Source organism: Eptesicus fuscus, chromosome 8 (genome assembly GCF_027574615.1).
Source record: "Eptesicus fuscus isolate TK198812 chromosome 8, DD_ASM_mEF_20220401, whole genome shotgun sequence".
Lineage (NCBI taxonomy): Eukaryota > Metazoa > Chordata > Mammalia > Chiroptera > Vespertilionidae > Eptesicus > Eptesicus fuscus.
Window position 1 is genome coordinate 1,053,542 of NC_072480.1, and position 26,675 is coordinate 1,080,216.

At 40.2% G+C, this 26,675-nt stretch overlaps 1 protein-coding gene across 9 annotated transcripts in view; it reads right to left on the minus strand.

Moving 5' to 3' along the window:
• The window catches only part of SUPT20H (SPT20 homolog, SAGA complex component), a 50,433-nt gene extending 23,977 nt beyond the window's left edge, over positions 1-26,456 (minus strand). For 5 of the 9 annotated variants that reach the window (XM_028137115.2, XM_008160109.3, XM_054720352.1 and 2 more), the window contains exons 1-12: positions 26,328-26,456; positions 24,266-24,356; positions 21,436-21,471; positions 20,013-20,071; positions 19,676-19,742; positions 13,613-13,742; positions 11,746-11,849; positions 9,176-9,292; positions 9,006-9,059; positions 5,136-5,275; positions 3,035-3,191; positions 2,882-2,938 (exon numbers count right to left, since the gene is read on the minus strand). In XM_028137115.2, the coding sequence (XP_027992916.1) occupies positions 2,882-2,938; positions 3,035-3,191; positions 5,136-5,275; positions 9,006-9,059; positions 9,176-9,292; positions 11,746-11,849; positions 13,613-13,742; positions 19,676-19,742; positions 20,013-20,071; positions 21,436-21,471; positions 24,266-24,268 (924 nt within the window). In that variant the 5' untranslated portion in view covers positions 24,269-24,356; positions 26,328-26,456. The remainder of the gene's footprint in view (positions 1-2,881; positions 2,939-3,034; positions 3,192-5,135; positions 5,276-9,005; positions 9,060-9,175; positions 9,293-11,745; positions 11,850-13,612; positions 13,743-19,675; positions 19,743-20,012; positions 20,072-21,435; positions 21,472-24,265; positions 24,357-26,327) is intronic. The other 4 variants (XM_028137112.2, XM_054720353.1, XM_054720351.1 and 1 more) reach the window with 2 other exon arrangements.
• Positions 26,457-26,675: the final 219 nt, after the last annotated feature.

Below are 26,675 nucleotides of genomic sequence, written 5' to 3' on the forward strand. Positions count from 1 at the left end.
AATACAAGCTTCCAAAATTCAATCTGGAAGAATCTAAACATCTCAATAGGCCAATAACTATGGAAGAAATTGAAGCAGTCATCAAAACGCTTCCAGCAAACAAAGCCCGGGGCCAGATGGCTTCACAGGGGAGTTTTACCAAACACTCAAGGAAGAACTAAAACCTATACTCCTCAGACTGTTCCAAAAAATTAAAAAGGAAGCAACATTTCCAAGCTCATTCTATGAAGCCAGCATCACCCTAATACTAAAACCACATAAGGAGAACACAATGCAAGAGAATTACAGGCCAATATCCCTCATGAACATAGATGCCAAAATCCTCAACAAAATTCTAGCAAATCGGCTCCAGCAGTACATCAGAAAGATCATACACCATGACCAAGTAGGATTTATCCCAGGGATGCAAGGATGGCACAATATCGGCAAATCAATAAACATGATACATTACATAAACAAATTGAGAGATAAAAATCACATATCAATTGATGCAGAAAAAGCATTTGTCAAAATCCAATACCCTTTCTTGATAAAAACTCGCAGCAAAGTGGGAATAGAAGGATCATACCTCAACATAATAAAAGCGATATATGTTAAACCACAGCCAACATCATACTCAATGGGCAAAAATTAAAACCACTTTCCCTAAGAACAGGAACAAGACAGGGATGCCCACTCTCACCACTCCTGTTCGACATAGTACTGGAAGTATTAGCCATTGCGATTAGACAAGAAGAAATAAAAGGCATCCAAATTGGAAAAGAGGAAGTAAAGCTGTCCTTATTTGCAGATGACATAATACTATACATAAAAAACCCAAAAGACGCCATCAAAAAACTAACAGAGTTAATAAATGAATTTGGCAATGTAGCAGGATACAAAATTAACGCCAAGGAATCTATGGCATTTCTATACACCAATAGTGAACTTACAGAAAGAGAGACTAAAAAAGCAATCCCATTTACCATCGCACCAAAAAAATTAAGATACCTAGGAATAAACTTAATTAAGGAGGTAAAAGACCTATACGCGGAAAACTACAGGACACTGAAAAAAGAGACAGAGGAAGATGTAAACAGATGGAAGAACATACCATGTTCATGGATTGGTAGAATCAACATCATTAAAATGTCCATACTACCCAAAGCAATCTACAGATTCAATGCACTCCCCATCAAAATACCAACAGCTTATTTCACAGACCTAGAAAGAACTCTCCAAAAATTCATCTGGAATAAAAAAAAGACCCCGAATAGCCATGTCAATCCTGAGAAAGAAGAATAAAGTAGGTGGAATCTCAATACCAGATTTCAAGCTGTATTACAAAGCTACTGTTCTCAAAGCATCCTCGTACTGGCACAAGAACTGACATATAGACCAATGGAATAGAATAGAGAACCCAGATATCGACCCAAACCACTATGGTCAATTAATATTTGACAAAGGAGGCATGAACATACAATAGAGTCAAGACAGTTTCTTCAATAAATGGTGTTGGGAAAACTGGACTGATACATGCAAAAAAAATGAAACTAGATCACCAACTTATACCATACACAAAAATAAACTCAAAATGGATAAAAGACTTAAACATAAGATAGGAAACCATAAAAATGCTAGAGGAATCTACAGGCAGAGAATTCTCAGACATATGCTGAAGCAATTTCTTCACCGATACCACTCCTAGGGCAATGGAAGCCAAAGAGAAAATAAACAAATGGGACTACATCAAAATAAAAAGCTTTTTCACAGCAAAAGAAACCATCAACAAAACAAGAAAGCCCACTGTATAGGAGAACATATTTGCAAATGTTATATCTGGTAAGGGTTTAATCTCCAACATTTACAGGGAACTTATACAACTTAATAAAAGGAAGATAAATGATCCAATAAAAAAATGGGCAACGGACCTAAATAGAATCTTTTCAAAAGAAGACAGAAGGCCAAGAGAGATATGAAAACATGCTCAAAGTCACTAATTATCCAAGATATGCAAATCAAAATGACAATTTGGTACCATCTCACACCTGTCAGAATGGCAATCATCAACACATCAACAAACGACAAGTGCTGGAAGGATGCGTAGAAAAAGGAACCCTCGTGCCCTGCTGGTGGGAATGCAGACTGGTGCAGCCACTGTGGAGAACAGTATGGAGTTTCCTCAAAAAACTAAAAGTGGAACTCCCATTTGACCTAGTAATCTCACTTCTAGGAATATATCCCAAGAAACTAGAAACACCAACCAGAAAGGATATATGCACCCCTATGTTCATAGCAGCACAATTCACCATAGCTAAGATTTGGAAACAGCCTAAATGCTCATCAGCAGATGAGTGGATTAGAAAACTGTGGTACATCTACACAATGGAATACTATGCTGCTATAAAAAAAGAAGGAATTCTTACCATTTGCAGCAGCATGGATGGACCTGGACAGCATTATGTTAAGTGAAATAAGCCAGGCAATTAAAGAAATATACCACATGATCTCACTCATTTATGGAAAATAAAGAACGTTATAACCTGATGAACAAAAAGATAGATACAGAGGCAGTAAAGCACCAAAGAGACTGTCAAATTACAGCGGGAAGGCTGGGGAGTGTTGGAGATGGGGGGAAAGAGATCAACCAAAGGACTTGTATGCATGCATATAAGCACAACCAATGTACACAAGACACTGGGGGTGGGGATGAGCGCATGCAACAGGGGGTAGGGGAGGCTGGTGGAAGGTCAATGGGGGAAAAAAAGGAGTATATGTACTTCTATATGTAATACTTTAAACAATAAAAAAAAAGTAAGATTCTTTGTTTGCCCAAAGTATAAGCTACTATTAGTTAAACTTAGGAACCTTATATGAATATAAGTGAAATTCATGAACTTACATCCACTTCAGAAGGTACAGTCAAATTACAGGGACTCCGTTTCCACATATCCACACACTGAAAAGTTAAAAACAGTATAAATATTCTGAAAATTCAAAATAAGGCAAGGCTTTTGGCATAACAATAAGATTCATTTAAAAATATATTACTTACATTTCCTGCTTTAGAAATTTTGAGGTCATAATGCTGACCTACTTTCCTTTCCTTTCTTTTTTGTAAGAAATCAAGTAATTTTAGCTGAGGAGGAGGTAGACAATGAGACAGATCCTGCTGTCGATTCAGAGAGGACCTGGAATACCGCTTGAAACACCTGAAATATTAAGCGATTTGAAATAAAGTAAGCTAATAAAAGAAATTCAAAATAAATATGGGTTTAAATAAGTTAGCATTAAATATGTAATTAAATCACAAGCATCTGTAGAATACCACCACTTGCCAAGCATGGTCCCTAGCACCAGTGAAATAATAATGAACAAGACAAAATTCCTGCAACCATGGAGCTGATAGTCCAGGGTGGAAGATAGACATTCAGATATAAACAGGTAAAATCATTTCAGACAGAAATAAACAGTAGCGGAAAATCAGAAGATACTGCAGTAAGTGACAGGAAAGGCAATATTAGAGAAGGAAAACAACTGAAAAATGAAATGTGACAGGAAACATGAATGACAAGAAGGAACCAGCTATACAAAATTAGGAAATTAATATTTGAAGTAGAAAGAAAAATTTTAAAAGGTGCTGGATAGAAATAAACTTACTTTGTTTTAAATACAGAAAAGATAGGTGCATCAGGGTCCACAGAGGAGTGAGGTCAGAGAACAAGGCCTTACAGGTCAATGATAAGGTGTTTAGATTTAGTATGAGTGATGGAATGCTTTTAGGAAAATTTAGGCAAGTGGTGGTATGATCTGATTTGATGTTTTAAGATTACTCTGGCTTGCCGAGACCGGTTTGGCTCAGTGGATAGAGCGTCGGCCTTCGGACTGAAGGGTCCCGGGTTCGATTCCGGTCAAGGGCATGTACCTTGGTTGCGGGCACATCCCCAGTAGGGGGTGTGCAAGAGGCAGCTGATCGATGTTTCTCTATCATCGATGTTTCTGACTCTCTATCCCTCTCTCTTCCTCTCTGTAATAAAATCAATAAAATATATTTAAAAAAAAAAAAAGATTACTCTGGCTTGCTTACATAACAAATAGATCAGAAGGGATCAGAGGTGAAAGCAGGAAAATCAATCAGGAAGAAGTTTATTACAGAAGCTATGATGATTATGGTGGCCTGGACCAAGGTAATGGCATTGGGCATGAAGAGATGTGGACAAGAATATAAGGAAACTCTTTAGGGCTTCTGACAGATCCAATATAGCTTTATTTCATTATTTCCAAAGACTTATCATTTCCAAAGACTTACCATTTCCTCAGCATCTTATTTTAATAGTAAGTCAACGATTGAGAAAATGTATAGGTGTTTTAAGCTCCTTCAAACTTGGTGAAGATCCAAAATGGGCAACTCAAACAATTATGTAAAGAGAACTTAATGATGAGCCAACTATAACTGCAGTCCAAATTTACATGCATTCGTTTTATTAAGAAGAAATAAAACATTTAAAGATAAATTATGTTATAAAAGGCGTTAGTTATAAACTGACTTCTAAAACTGATATTTTTCTATATCTCAAAATAAATTTTTTATCGTTTCTTTAAAAGTAATATTAACAAAATTTAAACTGGCTACTGGATATTACGAAGTAATAAAAAAGTAATTCTTTCTGCTCATAAATGTCTTTATCTTTTTGGTGAATAGACTCTAAACTTACAGCCTCACCAGCATGGTTCAGTGGCTGAACGTCGACATATGAACCATGAGGTTGTGGTTCGATTCCCAGTCAGGGCACATTGCCTGGGTTGCAGGCTCAATCCCCAGTGGGAGGGGTGCAGGAGGCAGCTGATCAATAATTCTCTCTCATCATTGATGTTTCTATCTCTCTCCCCCTCTCCCTTCCTCTCTGAAATAAATATAATCAATAAAAATATATTTGAAAAAAATACAAAGAATGCATCAGTTCAATACAAAACCAAAAGTATTAAAAAACTTACAATACACAAAGAAAGTAATACAAAGCAATTAAAAATCCTACTTAAAAAACAAATACACAGCATTTCCATACTTTGAGAAGGATAAGGTACCAGAAATAGCAAAATTTAGAGCTACTTGTTTAGGAGCATCTTTTGGTTTACCTTCCCACAAAGGTAATTACCGTTTCATTGGGTGTGTGTTCATCTTTTGCTTGTTATAGAGCAATCTATTTGCAGTACATGTTACAGCTATAGAAGGATCTAGACACAGTGGTTCAGTTGTAGCTAGGATCAGTTGGCTCTCAAGCAAAAGTTTGTCTTCCTGAAATGTGTAAGAGCACATGTCAGTACCAAACGTAAGATTTTCAAATCAAACATATCACTTAACCTAGAAATATTCCTCTGAACTCTGCTAAGGATTACAGAAAATATATTATTTCAAGTTCTAATTGAGTGGGTAAACTTCAGAAACTTGTCAGCATAATGAAACGACTAATGGAAATTCAGTAATCAGTACAATGTACACAGTGGTCAAATTGTAAGGATGCTTTACCTTAATCTAGCAAATATTTACTGAACACCTACTATGTGTTAGGCATTCTTCTAGGAGGGGGGGATAAAGTAGTGAACAAAACAGTTAAATCCTCTTCTACAAAGCATACAGGGTGATCAAGATGGATCAGAGCATTTTTTAATAACTAGGAAATAATAGTCCCAATTATATACTCAACTTCATTTCATTATAATAAAAACTAGAAGCCTGGTGCACAAATTCATGCATGGGTGGGGTCTGGCCAGCCTGCCCCGATGGGGGTGGACTGAGGCCGGGCTGGCTGGGGTGAGGGGCCGTGGGTGGTTGGCCAGCCGGCCCTGCCACCAACTGGGGTGGGGGCAGCCGACTGGGGGTGGAGGGAAGGGGCCACAGGAGGTTGAGGGGGACGATGGCTGCCACAGTACATGTCATAATGACCAGTTGTTCTGGTCATTCCACCAGTCCAGTCGCTTAGCTTTTATATGTATAGATGACTATACTAATACTATGTAAACCCTACGTACATAATTCCAAAGAGTATATAGGATGTACCAACACCCAATTTCATTTAACTACTTGCCCCTCTAGATTTTTTTGTTTTGCTGGAATTACTTAAAATACATCTCTGACAATATTATTTCACTTGATAACACTTAGAACTTCTAATATCCAGTCTACAAATTTCCCATTATCTCAAAAATGTATTTTTAATTGGTTTGTTGGAATTTGAACTCAAATAAGACCTGCACATTGTATTTTAGTTTTTCTCTCTTAAACATCTTTCTTTTATTCTGTAATAACATTTTTTCTTTTCTAACACAACTGATTTGTTGGATTTGACCACTTCATTCCTCATGATATCATTTTTAACTGAATCTGGCTGGTTGCTTCATCTTGCCATTTGTTTCTTTTATTTCCTGAATTCTCTATAAGTGTTAGATGTAGAGGAGAGACTTAATTCAGGTTCTATATTTTTAGACAAGAGTTCATTGGTATTATTGTGTACCTTTTCAGGCATCACACCAGGACGTACACAATGATATCCCACTTTTAGACCAGTGGGTTTAGTCAAATCTCTCCATTATAAAAATTCCTATGAACCTATAATCTAATGGTTTTTCAAATCTGAAAATTTCAGCTGTCTAAATTCCTTACTTCATTAAGATAGCCAAGTGATGATATTTTCAAGTCTATCATTTCTTTTGTAGCTATTAGCTGAAATTGTCCTAAAGAAGAATTACCTTTAGTTACTATTGGGCTATCTAATGTACAATTCATACAGAAAAGCAGAATATATACTATAGTATTTATTTATCAATTTATCAATTTTCAGAGTAAGAAACTAATGCCCTTACAACCTCCAATGGTGACCAATGAGTTTGTTTTTGAATATTCTTTTAATAGTTTTTAATGTTTTGTTTTAAACAAAAAGATTATAGCCCCAAAGTAAAATATAACACTTGATAGTTACTGATAAACTGAATCTTACTTTATAATAATACTAGAGGCACAGTGCATGAAATTCATGCACGGGGGGGTAGGGGAGGGTGTCCCTCTCCAATCTGAGATCCCTCTCACAATCTGGGACTGCTGGCTCCTAACCACTCACCTGCCTGCCTGCCTGAATGCCCCTAACCACTTCTGCCTGCCAGCCTGATCACCCCTAACCGCTCCTCTACCGGCCTGATTAACATCTAACTGCTCTCCTGTTGGCCCGATTGCACCCAACTGCCCTCCCCTGCTGGCCTGGTCACCCCCAACTGCCCTCCCCTGCCGGCCTGGTCACCTCCAACTGCCCTCCCCTGCTGGCCTGATCTCACCCCCAACTGCCCTCCCCTGCCGGCCTGATCTCACCCCCAATTGTCCTCCCCTGCTGGCCTGATCTCGCCCCTAACTGCCCTCCCCTGCCGACCTGATCTTGCCCCAAACTGCCCTTCCCTGCCAGCCTGATCTCATCCCCAATTACCCTCCCCTGCCAGCCTGACCTCGCCCCCAGCTGCCCTCCCCTGCTGGCCTGGTCACCCCCAACTGTCCTCCCCTGCCAGCCTGATGGCCCCCAACTGCCCTCCCCTGCTAGCCTGATCGTGCCTCCAATTGCCCTCCCCTGCCAGCCTGATCTCACCAATTGTCCTCCCCTGCCGGCCTGATCTGGCCCCCAACTGCCCTCCCCTGCCAGCCTGATCTGGCCCCCAACTGCCCTCCTCTGCCAGCCTGATCTTGCCCCAAATGCCCTCCCCTGCCAGCCTGATCTCGTCCCTAATGGCCCTCCCCTGCCGGCCTGATCTCGCCCCCAATTGTCCTCCTCTGCTGGCCTGATCTCGCCCCCAAATGTCCTCCCCTGCTGACCTGATCTCGCCTCCAAATGCCCTCCCCTGCTGACCTGATCTTGCCCCCAACGGCCCTCCCCCCCCCCCCGCCCCGGCCTGATCTCACCCCCAACTGCCCTCCCATGCAGGCCTGATCTCGCCACCAAATGCCCTCCTCTGCCGGCCAATTTGGTTCTGATTGGTCAGTTTCTATGCCAGTCAGCGTCAAAAGCTCCACCTCCTAAGCAGCCATTGTCTCCTCACACTTCACCCAGATTTGGTTCTGATTGGTCAGTTTCTATGCCAGTCAGCCTCTCTGGGCCTATCAACGGGGCCTGATCAGAAAGGCGGGGCTGATCAGCAGCCCCAGTGGAGGCCTGGAAAGAAATGGAAGCGCGGCTGCTGACCATGCCCCGAGAGAAAGAGAGAGTCAAGTGCTGATCAACAGCTGCCAGAGGCTACAGATCAGACCCTGCTTCTCTCTTCAGGCTTCTCTCTGGGCCTGATTCACAGCCCCCTCAGCAGTCAGTGCTGGGTCACCATGCCTGCAGCCGTAGCAGTCAGTGCTGGGTCGCCATGGCAACCCAGCACTGACTGCAGGACTGACTTCCAATTGGTCGATCTTCCCGGTCGTTGTAGATGTGCTGGACCCAGGGTTATTATATATTAGTATTTTCATAGATTAAATAATTCTAATTATTGCTATTTTCTTTGGTTTAGTAACTATTTCTCTCTACAGCAGCAGAGAAATAAGTGAGCATTCCTGTGAGTGGGCCTTTCAGATATATTGAGCCAGCACTGGAGGGGTACTGGCTATTCTCAGGAGCAAGAGTATCCCACTATGAATGGTAAAAACAGACTAAGCCTGTTTCAGAATCCTAGATGATAGAAAATCAGTATCTATTTGTAAGCATTGTACAAACAAAACATCTTTCTTTTCTTTGAGAGGGATTTAAAAAACTAACTTTTACATTAGGCAGATGAAGTCAACCTTACCCTATTTCACTATGTCCTAAAGCAAATGGGACTAAACTGTTTTAGTTCCTTGAGGAATTACTACACATACAGAGACCCTTAACTTCTAAAGCTTATAAAGAAATCCCAAACTTAACACATGAATAAAATTGAGCAGAAAGTATTCTTTGCTTAACTTAATGTTAACTGCTGTTTTATCCTCTATTTTGCCTGTATGGGATTAAATAGAGGCAACTAACCTGGGTCCATTTATGGTTATCACTTGTTATTGAATGTACATCACAGATTAAAGTCTAGAACAAACAAAAAATTTAAAACCACATTAATGTATAGACATACAAACATATGAAGACATTTAATAAATAAATTTCAAATAAATTCTAAATAATACTTCTTAAACATGCCTTACCTGCATTGTTGGACGTAAGAGAATGTGCTTACTTTGGTAACCTGGAGATTTCATATTACTGGACTGCCTGTAGTCACGTATTTCTGCTATGACACATCCACAATGAAAAATATTAACCTGTTTTAAGTGAAAATACTTGAGTAAATGTCTTTTTTCAAAAGCCTAAATAAGTGAGTTTATATTGAATGTTTTGGATTCTTTACTCTCATGCAATGTTTTTGGTCCTTCACATACCCTTAAACAGCTTTTCTTAGAGGGTTTACCACTACATATATAAACCCTTTAAAAGGAACAATTTCCTGTTCATTACTCTGACCCAAGAAGCAACTTAAATGGTTTCTAGTTATAGACTGACTTTTGGTATTTATATTTTATACTAGGAGCCTAGCCTGCGATTCGAAATCACACAGCGCCACCCACACTCAAGTTGCCGGTCTGGCCCTGCCTCCCTCTCCAGTCTTTGAAGCAGCCGTGGCCGGTGCTGATCAGGCCCTCCCCCAGCGCAGGTGCATAGAGGCCCTGCCGCCCCTGCCCCAACACTGAGCGCGCAACCTCCTCCTGTCCAGTTGACTTGTTACAGCGTCCTGGTTAATTAGCATATTTCTATTTTATATATATAGATTACAGATCATGGAAATTGCTGTTAATTGGCTCAATTATACTTTGCTAATTTTGTCAGTTATTAATTGTCCATCAGCCCTGTTATGAGTTTCAGCTTATAAATAAAATTGCTATTATTTGCTAAAATTTCCAACAGACAGTCTTTATTAATAAAAGGAAGAAAGCTAACTATAAATTAAAATAATCTTTTGTTAAAAATAGTTTCCTAGTCCTTTTTCTAAGTCCAAAGAGCCTTTATGGCTTAAATCTTCATAATTATCACTTGTCAATCACTCACAATATTGTTTTTTCTCCCATTCAAAATTTTGAGTGCGTACTGTGACTTCCATGCTATCCGTCATCATGCTTTTTAACAAGTATTTGAGTTACTACAATATGAACTATGTGCCAGGCACTATCCACAAAGCTTCACGGATACAATGGTAAGACAACACTTGTTCTCAGTGTGGGAAGACAGGTAATAAACATGTAAAAAATTAAAAAATTTATTTTACACAGTGGTGAATGCTACAAAGAAAATAAAATAGGAAGGGGCTAATTTAGATTGTTTGCTGAGATAAACACCTCGCTGAAGAAGTGATGTTTCAGCTGAGATCTGAATCGCAACAATGCCAGATATGTGGAATACATCACTCCAAACAGAAAGAATAGCAGATCAATAGCTTAAGGTTTTAGTTTGGAAAGAAGGCATACATGGCTGGAGTGTACTGAGTGGAAATGAGATCAGGGGTTTTGTGCACTGAGAGGACACTACAGAACTTCAAGCAGGGACCTCTTTTTGTTTTTGTTTTATAAGCTTAATCTCTGGAAAATTTATTTCTCAGGTTCTAAAATGAAAGCAGGAAGTTTAGCAAAGTAAATATAGCAGGTCATGACCATATACTTTCAAGATACAGTTGACATTTGCACATGAAATGGGTGTAAAAGATAGAGTAGGGTAACCTTTTAAAGATTTAAAATACTGGCAATAGAACTGGTTTGGGAGGTAAAATAAAAAGTTGTGTTTTTTCATGTTAAGTTAAAGAGTTATTACATATCTTAGTAAATATGTGTTTGGAATGGTAACTGTGAGAGAGATAAGCAAGAAATTAAATGTCATTTTAAAACTCATAAAGCTGGTTGAGATCAACCAGGGAGAAAGTGTTACTAAAGAATACAGTGCCTAGGACTGAACCCGAAATCAAACATATTTATGGGTGGAAGAGTTAACAGCAACGATGACTGAAGCATTACAGAGAAAAGAGGAAAACCACAAATGTGATGTCTCAGAAGCCAAAAGAAAGCTATCTCAAGAAGGAAGTAGTCATCTGCACTGAGTTTTGCAAAGAGACCAATTCAGACGCAAACAGAAAAGGATTTTTTAAGTTAAGAGATAGTACTAATATGCTTGTATTTTTTAACTAAAAGAGAGAGGAAAATAGATGATAGAAGAGAGGAAGAAAGGTCATAGTAGCAAGTCACTGAAAAGGAGGAGGATCCAGAAAAAAAATGGAGAAGATGCCTTAGGAATAGTTTACTTCATCCATTTTAACAGGAAGGCAGACAGAAAGTGTGGACAGAGATGTGGGGATACTGGTAAACTAGTGCTAGGAAGAAAACATCTCCTAGCACTCATCTTAAGGCTTCCTTTTCCTCAGTACAGAACAGAGTATGGCTGGGGTGAAGCCAAAGGAATAAGTGGTTTCTTCCATAATTTACTGATTGAAGTTAAAGGGAGATTTCCTATGGATGAGCTAATTTTCATAGCAATTATAAAAGAATCAACTAAATGTACAGATTTCAGTGTAGCCTAAAGGATACATATCCCACAATATACCAATTTTCGTATTGTTTCCAATAATGTTTCATTTCATGTTCTAAGCACTGTTGAGGATACAGATAAATATCCTTTATTATAAAACAATATAGTTGACAAATCTAAGGACATGTTTAAAAGAAAAAAATTGTACCTGAGATTTTTCTAGGAGATCAACCAAGATAGGAGGCAATTCTTCTGCATCCAAGTATTCAAGCAATTCCCCTTCTTCATAAGGCAGTCGAATGGTCTCGGAATCTTAATTAAAAAAAAAAAAAAAAAGTTTCTGAAAAGTATGAGGCTGGGTGCATAATTTAAATGAGTTTAAAAAAAAAAAACCCAAAAAACCCAAAGAGAATAAAGCCAAAAAGCTCCCCTAAAGGCCTTCTTTTTGTATGTCTTATAAAAGAATCACTTTATATACTGCTAAAAGACTTGGGTGAGTTTTAGATCAGGGTGCCTGGCCAGTATGGTTCAGTGGTTAAGCATTGAACCAAAACTAAGAGGTCACCAGTTGGATTCCCTGTTGGGTTGCTGGCTCCATCCCCAGTGGGGGTGAGCAGGAAGCAACTGATTGATGTTTCTAGCTCTCTATCTTTCTCCCTTCCTCTCTCTCTAAAATCAGTAAAAACATAGTTTAAAAGAAAAAAGAATTTTAGATCAGAAAGGAAAAAAACACCTAACATCTCATGGAAAAACATCTAGCATAATAATCAAAATACAAATTATGACCAGCAGTACAATAATTAGAATATGACAAAATTCCAATGTCTGATAACTGAAAAGTCACTGAAGATTGCTTAATCAAATCTGGAAATCAGTGATAATTTGGTACCTAATCTGAAAAATGGTCATTACAGAACAAAATTCTCTTGGTATAACATTTTACAATTATCAACACTTAACCAGGTGAGTTCCTTGTATAACTCATACTATCACCATATCAAAATTTGTGATGGCTCTTTAGTGAAATCTAAGATTATATATATTTTAAAACTCTATTTTCAAATTCACATGAAAATAAAAACAAAATGTTAACATATGTAAATTACTCAAAAGGCAGTAAGTCTGCTTAATTTTTAAAGTTTCAGACACAGTATATTCAAAATGTAGAAGAAAAACATAACTTAAAACACCTCACACTATCTTAAAATATTAACGGCAATTGAATGAAAGAATTTTGACATTTTTAAATTACATCTTTTACAATTAAACTACAATGACCTGTCTCAATCAAAACAATCCTCAAACACAGAACAGACCTTCCAACCTCAGAGGGAAGGCAGGGGGAGGGAAGGGGTAAGTGATCAACTAAAGGAGTTAGTTGATCTCTTACCCCTTGTCCATTAGCATACCCAATGGACAAGGACACTGGGGTAGTGGGGGTTTGCCCTGGGGGGTGAGAGTGGCCAGGGAGGGGTCGATCAGGGGAAAAAGGAGACATATGTAATACTTTAAAAAATAAAATTAAAAAAATAGGAAAAAAAAAAACCCTTTCCAGTGGCTTCCACTGCACCAAGAATAATATCTGAAGTTCTACACCCCCCCCTAAAAAAACACTCCTCAAATGCATATTTCAGAAAGATTAATCACATTAGAGATAACTTCTAATATTCTAACGAAATATAGAGAAAAAGTTGGGATCACAAGTCTTCTTTTATCATGTCATCACTATCTGAAGGACAGACCATTTACCAGGTTAAGAAAATCCTTCTAAAGGATAGCACATCTGCCCAGCTGGCATGGCTCAGCGGTTGAGCATTGGACCTATGAACCAGGAGGTCACAGTTCAATTCCAGGTCAGGTACATGCCTGGGTTGTGGGATCGATCCCCAGTAAGGGGCATGCAGGAAGCAGCCCATCGATGATTCTCTCTCATTGATTTCTCTCTCTCTCTCTCTCTCTCCCTCTTCCTTCCTCTCTGAAATAAATAAAAATATATTAAAAAAAAAAAAAAAAAAGACAGCATATTCTGCCAGGCAGAGAGACTTTTGTGGCTGCTGCCCTCTGGAGGTTCTTACCTGATCCATTTTTTCCCCTGAGCATCAAAGAATATCCCTCATTTCCTGGGTATAGGTTGACCACTAAGCACGACAATGTCTCTTGCATGACAAGCTTCTCTAACAAGTTCACATTTCTTCTTAACTTCTGCTTTAAAAAGAGGCAGAGATCATGAAAACAATCCAGCATAATCTTACCAAAAAAATACTATGATTTAACAAAAGCAGACATGAATTAACCTTTTAGAGCTCATTCCACATTATGATGCTGAATATATAGGGAAGATTCACAAACATTATAGTTGCCAAATACATAACATCTATGTAAACTTAATTATCTATTGCTGTTTTATGTAAATTAATTTGTACCACAAAGAAAAAACAGTGATCTATAAAAAAAAAAAAAAAAAGTGAAATAATTATAAACAAATGAAGAATTTGGGGCATTCTCTTTGGTCGTACTGTTATAGGAGCACATTTCTTAAATATTTTATGGCCTAAATTAAATTTATACAAGTTCAACCGCTCAAATACATTGAATGTTAAACTCAAAAATATCTAATTGTTAAGAGGAAGTGGGCAATTAAAGCAATTTTCTGTAAATTGCTTTGACTACTCCTTAGAAACCATTTTGTTAGAGAAAAATCCATCAGAGACCTGGCCAGATAGCTCAGTTGGTTAGAGAATTGTCCCAATACACTAAGGTTGCGGGTTTGATCCTGGTTTAAGTGCATAGAATAATCAACCGGTGAATGCATAAATAAGTGGAACAACAAATCAATGTTTCTCTCTCTCTCTCTCCCCCCCAAACTTCTCTCTCTAAAAAAAATTAAAATTAAAAAATTTTAAAAGTAAAGGAAAAATCCATTAGAAAATATAATACACATATTTCAAAATCCATTATTTTAGAAATGTGCATGACTTAAAATAAAGCCCAATTACAGATAAACAATTCCTGTCATGAAATCTTATTTGTGAAAGATATCAGTCAATAGAATATTCATTTTTACATGATCTCAAAAAACATGTTTTGAGTATCACATATTAAAAATGTATAGAGTCATATGCAGAAAGTAATTAATTCTTGATCTGTTGTTACCATAGTCTCAAAATACTGCATTTTCAAATTTGAAAAAGTGGCAAAATAACTTTTAACCACTTTGATATAAAATAAAATACTACTAAAGATACTAAAATTTTAAAGTCTTTTCAAATGATGAAAAAACCTCACAATCTGACATTAGACAGAATAGTTAGATACATTTTGACAATATGCATATTCTTCAAGATAACAAGTTGGTTGGAGCGGCATCCCATGCTGGATTTGATTCCCAGGCAGGGCACATTGCAGATTCAATCACCAGTCAGGATGTGTGTGGAAAGCAATTGATCCTTCTCTCTCTCTCTCTCCCTCTCTCTCTCTCTCTCCCTCCCGCCCCCCCCCCCCCCCCCAAATTTAAAAACAAGTTGGTTCCCATGTAGTTCTGGAGTGAACATACAGATCAGAGGACAGAAAATTTCTTAAAGGACAAGCTAGTATCTTCAGGCTTGTGGGCCATATGGTCTGTGTTGCTCAGGTCTGTCATTGCATTATAAAATCAGCCATAGAAAAGATATTATAAGCCAATAGGTGTGGCTGGATTCCAATACAACTTTATTTATGAAATACACAGTAAGCCAGATTTGCCTGGTGGACAATGGTTGCCATTCCTAATATATAATCATTTTTTTTTCTTTTATAATTTTTACTAGAGGCCTGGTGCATGAAATTCGTGCACTGGGGGTTTGGGGGGGGGGTCCCTCATCCCAATCTGGGATCCCTTTCACAATCCAGGACTGCTGGCTCCCAACTGCTCACCTGCCTGCCTGATTGCCCCTAACCGCTTCTGCCTGCCAGCCTGATCACCCCCTAACCACTCCCCTGCCAGCCTGATCGACGCCTAACTGCTCCCCTGCCAGCCTGATCGTCCCCAACTGCCCTCCCCTGACAACCCAGTCACCCCCAAATGCCCTCCCCTACATATTCCCTCTTTATTAGATAGGGTTTTTTTCTTTAACATATTGGACAGCCCTAACTAGTTTGGCTAGGTGGATGGAGCATTGGCCTGCAGACTCAAGGGTCCCAGGTTCGATTCCGGTCAAGGGCATGTACCTTGGTTGGGGGCACATACCCAGTGGGGAGTGTGCAGGAGGCTGCTGATAGATGTTTCTCTCTCATAGATGTTTCTAGCTCTCTATCCTTTTCCCTTCCTCTCTGTAAAAAATCAATAAAATGTATTTTTTTAAAAAGAAACATTTAAGATTCTTCCATATCTGCCTGGGTGGTGTGACTCAATGGTGGAGAACCCAGGCTGCTGCAGCTGGCAGGGGATCGCGCCCTGGGGGTGTGCGCCCCTCCCAGGCTGAGACCCCAGCCCAGGCTGCCGCTGCTGGCAGGGGATCAGGCCGTGGGGAGTGAATTTGTTTTTGTTTTTTATAAAGGGTCAGGAGGGCCTCTGGGCAGCATTCCACCAGGCCACTTACTCTGCATCCTCTCAGCGGCAACCCTCCCTGAGACTGGGGGACTCCGGCGAGGCTGAGAGGACTGGGCGCCGCCATCTTGTGGCTATGGGCACCGCCATTTTTGTTGCAGAGTGACAGTTAATTTGCACATTACTCTTTTATTAGATAGGATTTTTATTTTTATTTATTTATTATTTTTTAAAATTTCTTTATTGATTATGGTATCACATAATTGTTCTCATCCCCCCATTCCCATCCCAAACCCCTCCCCACGTATCTAATATAGAATCTTAATATATCTGTCCTATCTTAGTTCTGTCTCTGAGATGAAGATAAAGTTCATTAAATTGATTATTGTGAGAGTTTTATGGGTGTATACATGTCAAAATTACAAAATATATCTTTTTATTATTTTATTATTAACTAGAGGCCCGGTGCATGACAATTCATGCACTGGAGGGGGCATCCCTCAGCCCAGCCTGCCCCCTCTCACAGTCTGGGAGCCCTCAGGGGCAGGAGGTGACCAGCGATCAGGGGAAGGCGACACCCCCATCACACCTCTGCTGCTGCCACTGCCGGCAGCGCAAGCCTCGGCCAGCCCTAATTACCTGAGCCTCAGGTGGCCCTGGGTGGCTGGGCAGCCACCATCCGAGGTTTGCCTGCACCTCAGGCCAGCCCTGGGCAGCTGGGGGGCTAAGGGGAATGGGGGACTCCGGAGGCAGGCACGCGGCAAGGCTGGGCCCGCCTGGAGGCCGGCCCGGACTTGCCGCACGCCTGCTGCCCCAGCGGGTCTGAGGGGACTGGGCACTGCCATCTTTGAGGGCGTGGCAGTCAATGAGCATATTCCCTCCTTATTGGCTGTGGGCGCCGCCATCTTTGAGGGCATGGCAGTAATTAGCATATTCCCTCTTTATTAGATAGGATGTGAAATTTATTATACATCAATTATACCGCAATAAAACTTACGCAAAACTTACTGTAAGATTTATTTTTAGTTTAACCATCATTTTTCTCCTAATGTTAAGATTTCAAAGATTAGGCACTACAGGAATTCCACTGATTTTTTTAAAAATATATTTTTATTGATTTTTTTCCAGAGAGGAAGGGAGAGGGACAGAGAGTTAAAAACATCAATGAGAGAGAAACATTGATCAGCTGCCTCCTGCACACCTCCCACAGGGGATGTGCCCACAACCAAGGCACATGACCTTGACTGGAACTGAACCTAGGACCCTTCAGTCTGCAGGCTGACACTCTATCCACTGAGCCAAACCGGTTAGGGCTCCACTGATTTTTTTTTAACCTAAATGGTAAAATGATATTCATTTTTAAATTAAGGACAGATAACAGAAGCTCAAAGAGCCCTTTAAGGTCCTTATAACTTAATAGCACAATAAATATCAGGAAATCAATTTTTATTACATTTCAACTGCCCATCTTTTTATGTTAAATAAAAAAAAAAATTAATTTAACCTGGCCATGAACTAATTTTGTGACCAAATTCACCTTTTATTACCACAACTGATTTTCCTACATGCCCTATATTAGCTTTAATTTTCCAGTACAAATCACCATGAAGAAAACAGGTTCCTTTCCTCCTATCTTCAGTCTACAAATGCTTTCTCAGAAGGGAAAAGAAACAAAGAATACACAGGGTGGGCCCTAACCCATTTGGCTCAGTGGATAGAATGTCGACCTACAGACTGAAGGGTCCCAGGTTTGATTCCAGTCAAGGGCATATCTGCAGTAGGGCATGATCCCCAGTAAGGGGGGTGCAATGATGATTCGCTCTCATCATTGATGTTTCTCTCTCTCTCCCTTCCTCTATGATATCAATAAAAAATATATACATATACATATATATATATACATATACATATAAAAAGAATACACAGGGTAGGGCAATAGATTTACAGTTGTTCATATGGAAAATAATAGTAAGTAATCCTACCTAATAAAATAGTAATATGCAAATTGACCGCACCTTCGCTACGCCCAAGCCACGCCTGCCAGCCAAAGCCATGCCTGTCAGCCAATCAGGGCAAGTATGCAAATTACCCAACAAAGATGGCGGTTAATTTGCATACGCAGAGGGAGGGAGGAGTGAAGACTGAAGCAAAGAATACACAGGGTGGGCCCTAACCCATTTGGCCCCTTAGAAGGAAGAGGGAGGAAAAGCGGAAAGCAAGGTGGCTGCCAGAGGGAAAGCCCGGGCGGAGCGGGGCGGGTGGCAGCGGCGTGCGGGTGCAGGCGTGGGGGCCGCAATGGCGGCCGCAGCGGCAGCGCACACGGCTGCAGTGGCTGCTTGCAGGATTCTTCCTGCAAATGGGCTACTAGTGATGTATAAGAATGAACTCTGGCCCTAGCTGGTTTGGCTCAGTGGATAGTGTCGGCCTGCAGACTGAAGGGTCCCAGGTTCGATTCTGGTCAAGGGCTTGATCCCCAGTGGGGGATGTGCAAGAGGCAGCCAATCAATGATTCCCTGTCATCATTGATGTTTCTATCTCTCTCCCTCCCTCTCCCTTCCTCTCTGAAATCAATAAAAAAAAATATATTAAAGAAATTTATAAAAAAGAATAAACTGTTTCACTTACTTAAAACTGTAAACCTACTTTTACCCTACACAATATCCTATCTAATAAAAGAGTAATATGTGAATTGAACGTCACTCCAACACACAAGATGGCCTCCCCCATGTGGTCAAAGATGGCCGCCCCAATGTGGACACAAGATGGCCGGCAGGGAAGGGCAGTTGGAAGGGACCAGGCCTGCAAGGGAGGACAGTTGGGGGAACCAGGCCAGCAGGGGAGAATAGTTAAGGGCAACCGGGCCTGTAGGGGAGGGCAGTTAGGGGGGGACCAGGCCTGCAGGGGAGGGCAGTTGAGAGGGACAAGGCCTGCAGGGGAGGGCAGCTGGGGGTGACCAGGCCTGCAGGGGAGGGCTGCCAGGCCTGCAGGGGAGGGAAGTTGGGGGGGACCAGGCCTGCAGGGGAAAGCAGTTGGGGGGAACCAGTCCAGCAGGGGATAGCAGTTAGGGGTGACCAGGCTGGCAGGGGAAGGCAGTTAGGGGTGACCGGGCCAGCAGGGGAGGGCAGTTGGGGGCGACCAGGCCTGCAGGGGAGGGCAGTTAGGGGTGACTAGGACTGCAAGAAGGGCAGTTAGGGGCAATCAGGCTGGCAAGGGAGCAGTTAGGCATCGATCAGCCTGGCCGGGGAGTGCTTATGGGGTGATCAGGCTGGCAGGCAGAAGCGGTTAGGGGCAATCAGGCAGGCAGGTGAAAGGTTAGGATCCAGCACTCCGGGCCTCTAGTATTAGTATACTTCTTCTGATTTACCAATGGGATATTCTGTTACTCAGTAAACACTGTTCCCATCTCCTACCTAAGCATGTGATCTCTACCTTGTAGCCGGAGCCCTGGGTCAGCTGTAAAACTGGCTAGAATTTGGCGGAAAAAGATGTTAGGTCATTCACAAAAATATAAATATCTGCTTCAAATGTAACTCTTTCAAATTATCCTCTTCCTGTACATTTTTTTACCCTCTACATTTCAAAAGCCGTAACAATATATAAAATGTGTACTTACCTTAACCTCAGGCTCTTTTTCACATTCTTCAATATATAAGTCATAAAGTTTTTGAAATACAGATTTTCTAAAATTTAATAAAGACAATATAAAAAATAATGTGAATATAATAATCACTGTAAAATAAATGTTATCAAATTTTCTCATTCCTGCCCACCCCAAATTCCTTAAGATTGGAGGTGAAGTGGACATGGCTAATATAAACTAAGAAAGTTTTAATATATGCCAAGTACCTATAATATAACATCTCTAGTAGTGCCTATTTAGAATGCAATAAATGGTGGCTCTTAGCATATTTCAATGAATCTAAAGTCATCAATTAATGAAGTATTCATACCTTCCAGTAGATAAGTATTTCCTTTTAGGAGGTCTCTGTCGGGCACTTTCAATGACATACTGAAAAAGAAAAGTTTATGAAATAGCTTGCCTTTTACTTAGTGAATGAACTCTGTTTTAAGTATGTTTAAAACACATGTAAGCCTAAAAAGGCTATTCAGTCACTCAAGTCTCTGAGTCCTATTAAATTATACATTATAAGAAAAACGATTTAACTTCTAAATATCCTATATAACAAAGAGCTAATATGCAAATGGTCATCACACCCTCATGCTGTTAGTAACAGCTCAGACACTCAACACTGGGGAGAGAGGAATGGGGACCAGCCAGGCACAAATGAGCTCACAAGAGAGGAATGGTGACCAGCCAGGCACAAATGAGTTCGCAAGAGAGGAATGGGGACCAGCCAGGCACAAATGAGTTCGCAAGAGAGGAATGGGGACCAGCCAGGCTATGGCCCAGGAAAGGGACAAGCCGCATGCCCCATGGTCCTAGTCGCCAGTGGCTGGGCCTGTGGCCCGGGAGAGGGACAAGCCACCCACCCCTTTGTCCCAGGCGCCAGCGCCTGAGCCCTGGGAGAGGGACAAGCCACCCGCCCCACAGTCCCCTGTGGCTGAGGCCGGCCTGGGCGAAGCTGGCCCGGGTCCTGGGTGCCTGCAGCCAGCCAGAGGGAGGGAAGCCCGGGTTCTGGGTGCCTGCGACCGGCCAGAGGAGGGAATCCTGGGTCCCAGGTGTGGGACGAGGCAGAGGATGTTAGGAGTAGTCAGACAGGCAGAGATGGTTAGGGGCGATCAGGCAGGCAGGCAGGCAATCGGTTAGGAGCCAGTGGTCCTGGATTGTGAAAGGCAGTTGGACATCTCCCGAGGGGTCCCGGATTGGAGAGGGTGCAGGCCAGGCTGAGGGACTGCCCCACCCCATGCATGAATTTCATACACTGGGTCTCTAGTGTTATAGATAAGTGAAATTTAAACTGCACTAAAATTTAGCACAGTATTTCATTGCTATAAGCAAATGTGACTTCACAACCCAGAAATATTCTCAGTATATTTTATGGTTGTTTAGAATATGCAGAGCATATCCAATTGCAAGGACTTAATTTTTTGGCTATTTCCCCCTTCAACTGAGCAATAAGAAAACTTGTCAAAATAGGAAAACATGATTTTAGAAATTCTGTCCATTTAAATAATAGTTAAACTGAAGTACTATTTAATTTTTATTCTACAGCATTATTAACTGAGAACTTCAAGTAACAGTTGATTCAAACATTGCCCAGTATTTATATATATTTATAGCAAAATTATTTGCATACTTGCCCTAAAATGATATTAATGTATTCCTCTGACAATCAGAACAAAATCTCTTAAAACTGAGTTTTGTCAATTAATGTCAATACTATTTCAATATATAACTTAGTGACGTCTTACCTCTGAACGATCCAAAGCTAGTTCTAAAGCTTGCTGCTGTAAAAAAGTAGTGTATTTGGTAATATTAGCTATTTTCACACAAAAAAATTTAATATACATGTAACATTTGTAATTAAGTGTTTAAGTTTAATTTTCTAAAATAAGTCTAATATATTTCCTTTTCTCTCCTCCACATCCCCCATTGTATGCTCAATATCTATATATGTAAAAGCCTAAGCGACCAAACAACCAAACCGGTTGACCAGTCACTATGACGTGCACTGACCACCAGGGGGCAGACGCTCAATGCAGAAGCTGCCCCCTGGTGGTCAGTGTACTCCCACAGCCAAACTCTCGTGGTCCCTCCCCCTGGCCAGCTGGCTGGCCCTGATCAAGCCAGCTGGTTAACCTCCTGCAGTCTTTCCTCCCAGCCAGCCAACCTCCCAAGGCCCCAATGGCCCCAACTGGGCTGGCCGGCCAACCTCCCGCAGCCCCTTCCCCCAGCCAGCCAACTCTCGCGGCCCTGATCAGCCCCGATGGCCAGCCAGGCCGAGTGACCCCTGCCGTGCAAGAATTTGTGCTCCGGGCCTCTAGTATATTATAAAGAAAAAAATATGGCAGTCTTAGGCACCTGATTATGACAACAAATTAGATAAGAAATGCTAAAATAGCTTTCTTTGGTCAGGGCATGAGACTGATACAGGGTAATGGGCTGGAGATAGTAACTACTACCATTTTATAAACTTTAGCTTCTTCAACATTTTAAGAGCACCATTCAGTAAAATATATTGGACATCAAGTATACAATTCAAGTAAAGCAAAGACTAAACTCTCCTAATCTTCTAAGAATCCTGAAAATTGGGGGTGCTTATTATATTGATACCTATCATCAACTTAGAAAGTCCCAATATATTAAGGCAGAGATTCTTTAGCATGTTTTTAGGTTAGTGCCTAGTAGAATGCAATTAAATAATGGCTAATTATCATGTTTCAACGACTTTAAGATAACATCAACTATAAGCACACATCATTAATGTAGGTAACATTAAGAAAAATGTGCTATCAGTTATAATTTTAAGATGTCACTGATTGTAGATTCATCTTCAATTCAGTAATATTAAAATGTAAAAGAGAATGAATGCATCTTAGAGTTGATAAAATATAGTATTATTAGTACATGTACAATTTAAGATCTACTAGTAGGTTCCCGTCCTTCATCTGTTATTTGGAGACCCTTATTTTAAGGTAAGAGGGAGAAATGAGAAAATAATTTCTATTTTTCCTATCTGTAAAGTTTCTTTTGTAAGGACACAAAAAAATAAAAAGTACTAGGTTTTAAACAAAATTAAGCAAATATACCACCAGTGTTTTCTATTCCTAGTTTTGTGATTTGGGTACCGCACAGGGTTATTGTATTTTTCATTCACAATGACAGTCATTTTTAATGACTAAGGGGCACAGAACTTTCATTTTTTTTATTTACAAGGATCTAAAAATTTCTCTTTTATTTTGTAGACTCCAACAATCCAATCTACCAAGTTGCATGGGGTAAAACCTCTCAGCATCCACCAAAACCCAAAAAGGTAAAGGGAAGAATAAATATTGCCAGACTTTGGAAATCATGGAAAGGTTTAAGTGATCCTGCCGCCCTAGTCCTAAGGATGAAGAAATCAGATGATTACAAAAATAGCTGGCCTTTTAATTTAGACTGCAATAAAAAACAATCCACATTATCAAACACCTAAAGTGTAATAAGTGAAATATATACTTTTAAAAGATTCAGCTGAAATAAATGTTTCACAATTCACTTAAAAAATCTTATGAGGGTCAAATTCCCAACAAAACTGGGCAAGATGACATTCCTGAGTATAATGCATTTTTAAGCACAAAAACATCATTCTGGATATATACACTTGACAGATACATAAGGTTCTTTCAATTATTTGGCTATAAAACCTTAAAGTTTATATATAAGAATTATAATAAACATAGTCAAATATACACTCTAAGACAATTAAAAATAGTAAATCTTCTCAAGTAAATATTTAGTGAGATATACCTACATATGTAAATACAAGCATCATTTATATACTACCTTCTTCAAATGCTTTAGAAAGAAATGATTAGCTAATACAAAATACAAAGCAAGGTGTGAACCTCGCTGCAACTGCTCTACTTGTCTCTAATAGAGCAGGGGTAGAGAGGCAAGATCTCAAAGGAGAAGGGAGACAAATGTTTTCTGAGGCTAATTCAACATGGTGGTCAGTGTTCATTTATTCTCATACTGTCAAATGTTGCTACTTGTTTAAAACATTAGAAAGTATTTTTCCCCCTTTGTCTTTAATTTTTAGTTACAAAAGTTAAATGCCCAGCCCTACGTATGTTTAGTGACTGTAAGTCAGTGAACAGAAATGTGCAATTAGAAGACTAAAACTGATGTTTTAAATGTTATTTAAAGTAAGCACATTACGTTTGTTTTTAAAAAAATTTAAATCTAAATTAAGAGAAACTTTAAAATATAAAACGCCCCCAAAACTATCATACTTATACACATCCTCCTTGCCAATGATTTGGACTATGATAAACAGAAGTACATATTATTTAATGTTTTATAAAGATAAAGACAGGTGGATTATCTGTATAACCTGGATATAATAATTTTAACAGAGAATTGAGAGATGAGCCCCCTATTTTGTGGAGAAAATTTTGCATGTAATTACTAAGTAATTTCCCAGTTAGAGAACTTGAACAGATTGCAAGAGGATTTCTGTATCTATAATACAGATATTTTTATGGAGATAAAGAAATAGAATAATCTAAAACATAAATAACATACTGAGCTGTAGCTTACCATTGTGGTATAAAATAGGGGTCCAAATGTAAATTTAACTGCGTTGATGAAGTAGGGTGAAAACCATGCCTTTAAGATAAATCTTATAGCACTGTAAAAGCAAAAACAAAACCCCCATATTAACATAAAGCTTATAATAAGAGAAATGATATAATTTAGTAAGTAATAAGAAAAATTATTGAGATGTATGTTTTTCTAACATACTTCTTAATAATCAGCAATAATGAAATTCATGTGCCACAATCTATCCATTCACTGTTGAAAAGTACACTTTTAACTAGGTAGGGCAAAATACAGTTTGCAAGTTAAAATGATTACTCACTTTCTTCAAAAATATTTAACATCCAGGAGAGAAAAGAACAAAAGTTCATTGTTACTGGTCTCATTGGTTCCTCTGGATTACTAGTAACCACCTTCCCACTGGCCTTGATTGTTCTACAGTTCACTTTACAAATCATACACTTCATCATATCTGCTGACAATTCCCCCCAATATCCTACATTTTCCAGATGCAGCTGCAGTCCCTCAAGCAAACTGGATACACTTCTGAAGAATCTCATTTCTCTAACACAAGGGTTCTCATACTGACTGCCAAACACAGTAATCTCGGGGGCTTTAAAAAATGGAATACCCATGTATCACCCTCCAGTGAGTTTCATTAACTGGTCTGGAGAAGGGCCCAGGGATCAACATTTTTGGAACTCCCCAAGTGATTCAAAGGTGCTGTCAGAGTTAAAGCCAGCCCACTGCTGCAGCCTCTCTGCCTCAAGCAGAGATGGTGTATGTCTACTCTGTAAGTGATGCCAAATGAATAAGGCTTATTTTTAATCGAATTCTTTACCTAATTCCTTGTAACCCATGTCTGTCTGTCTATACAGGCAAACTAAAAGCATATCTGCAAATGACAGAAAATAGTATTTTCCATGTAAAATTTGTTTGGCTTGTTTTGGTAAACCCAAAGCTTAGGTTTTGCCAGTTTAGGTTTATTAAAAGGTGTGTGTGTGTGGGGGGGGGGGTGTGGGTGTGGAGGGGCGCAAGGAGATGGAGGTGGAGGGAAAAAACGACCCAAATTAGGAATAATCATTAAAAATGATTAAGACATTAATCCTCCTCTTCAAGAGTTCATAGGAGATTTAATACGAATTCAAGTCAAGATGAAAAATTTGACCAGTGAATCTAAAGATTAAATACTATACATACAGGCAAAAGTAATGGCTTTAAAATTAGATCTCTAATAGCTTCTCAGCCTTTTGGCTAACATCAAGTGTAAAATTAGATCTCTTGTCCATAAACTGGGGGAAAGGGGTGAAGAAGGCTTAGTGACTTTCAATTATTTAAGTATTACAGACAAAAACCAATTACTATCACTTACACACCAAACATTCTTACTTCATACTGGACACACATACTAGAAGTCTGTGAGAAAACCACTGTCATCGTCGTCTTCACAGAATAAGGCACTCAGAACCAGTGACTTTCCCAAGGTCACACTAGTGGAATTCAGGTCACTATTAATTTTTAATTTTAGATTCTTTCTACTAAATCTTACAACCTTCGGACCAGTCAACCCAGCACCTGTTTTTAGATTTTTAAAAGCAAAGCATTTAAAATAAAGACCCGATTCTGCTCAGGTTAACATAATTTTTTCTTAATTTTGCTGCATGTTTACATCATGGTTATTAAACCACCGTACTGTACTTAATTTAACTTGGAAAATCTTGCTAAACATTTTATATTTCATGTATTGTATTCAGAGAAATGCAGTCCTTCCCATATGGTGGTTCCGGGGGATGGCTACCAGGGGCAGTTATTCACCAAGACCGTTTCTGAACTCCCGGTAACCATGGCGAGAACCAGGAATTAATACAATTGTCACATCGCAATCGAGTCCATCGACTTACATGATGGACCCGAGTTTCCTCCAACTGCTCCAGCTTTTGTAACAACTTAGGCTTTTCCTGCAATACGCCGCAACTCAAAGAAGGAACAGCCCGATTCAATATGGACACCAAGAAACCCGCCCCCAAAGCAGCGCTACGGAAATGACTGCGCTTCAAAATACCTGTAACTGGAACCCAAAGTCACACTAAAATGAAGAGCGTGCTTCGTGGCACCGTGAAAGTCCACGGAGGAGGCCGGGACGGCGGCTGGCTCAGCTGGGCCCGCGTCTCCGGGCCCACCGTCTTCCTCTTCCGGCCTCCGGAAAGCGACGTAACGCCGGAAGCGGCTCGCTCACCTCTGACCTCGGCCGCCGGCTCTCGCGCGATCTCCCCGCAGGCCTAGGCCCTCCGCTAGTGCCGCCCACCGCACGGCTGGGACTCGCGAGGGGATTCGCTCCCGGCCGCCCCAGCGCACGCCCTCTATTGGCGCGGTCCGGGGCCTGTTCCGGCGCCTCCGTTTCCGTCCGGCC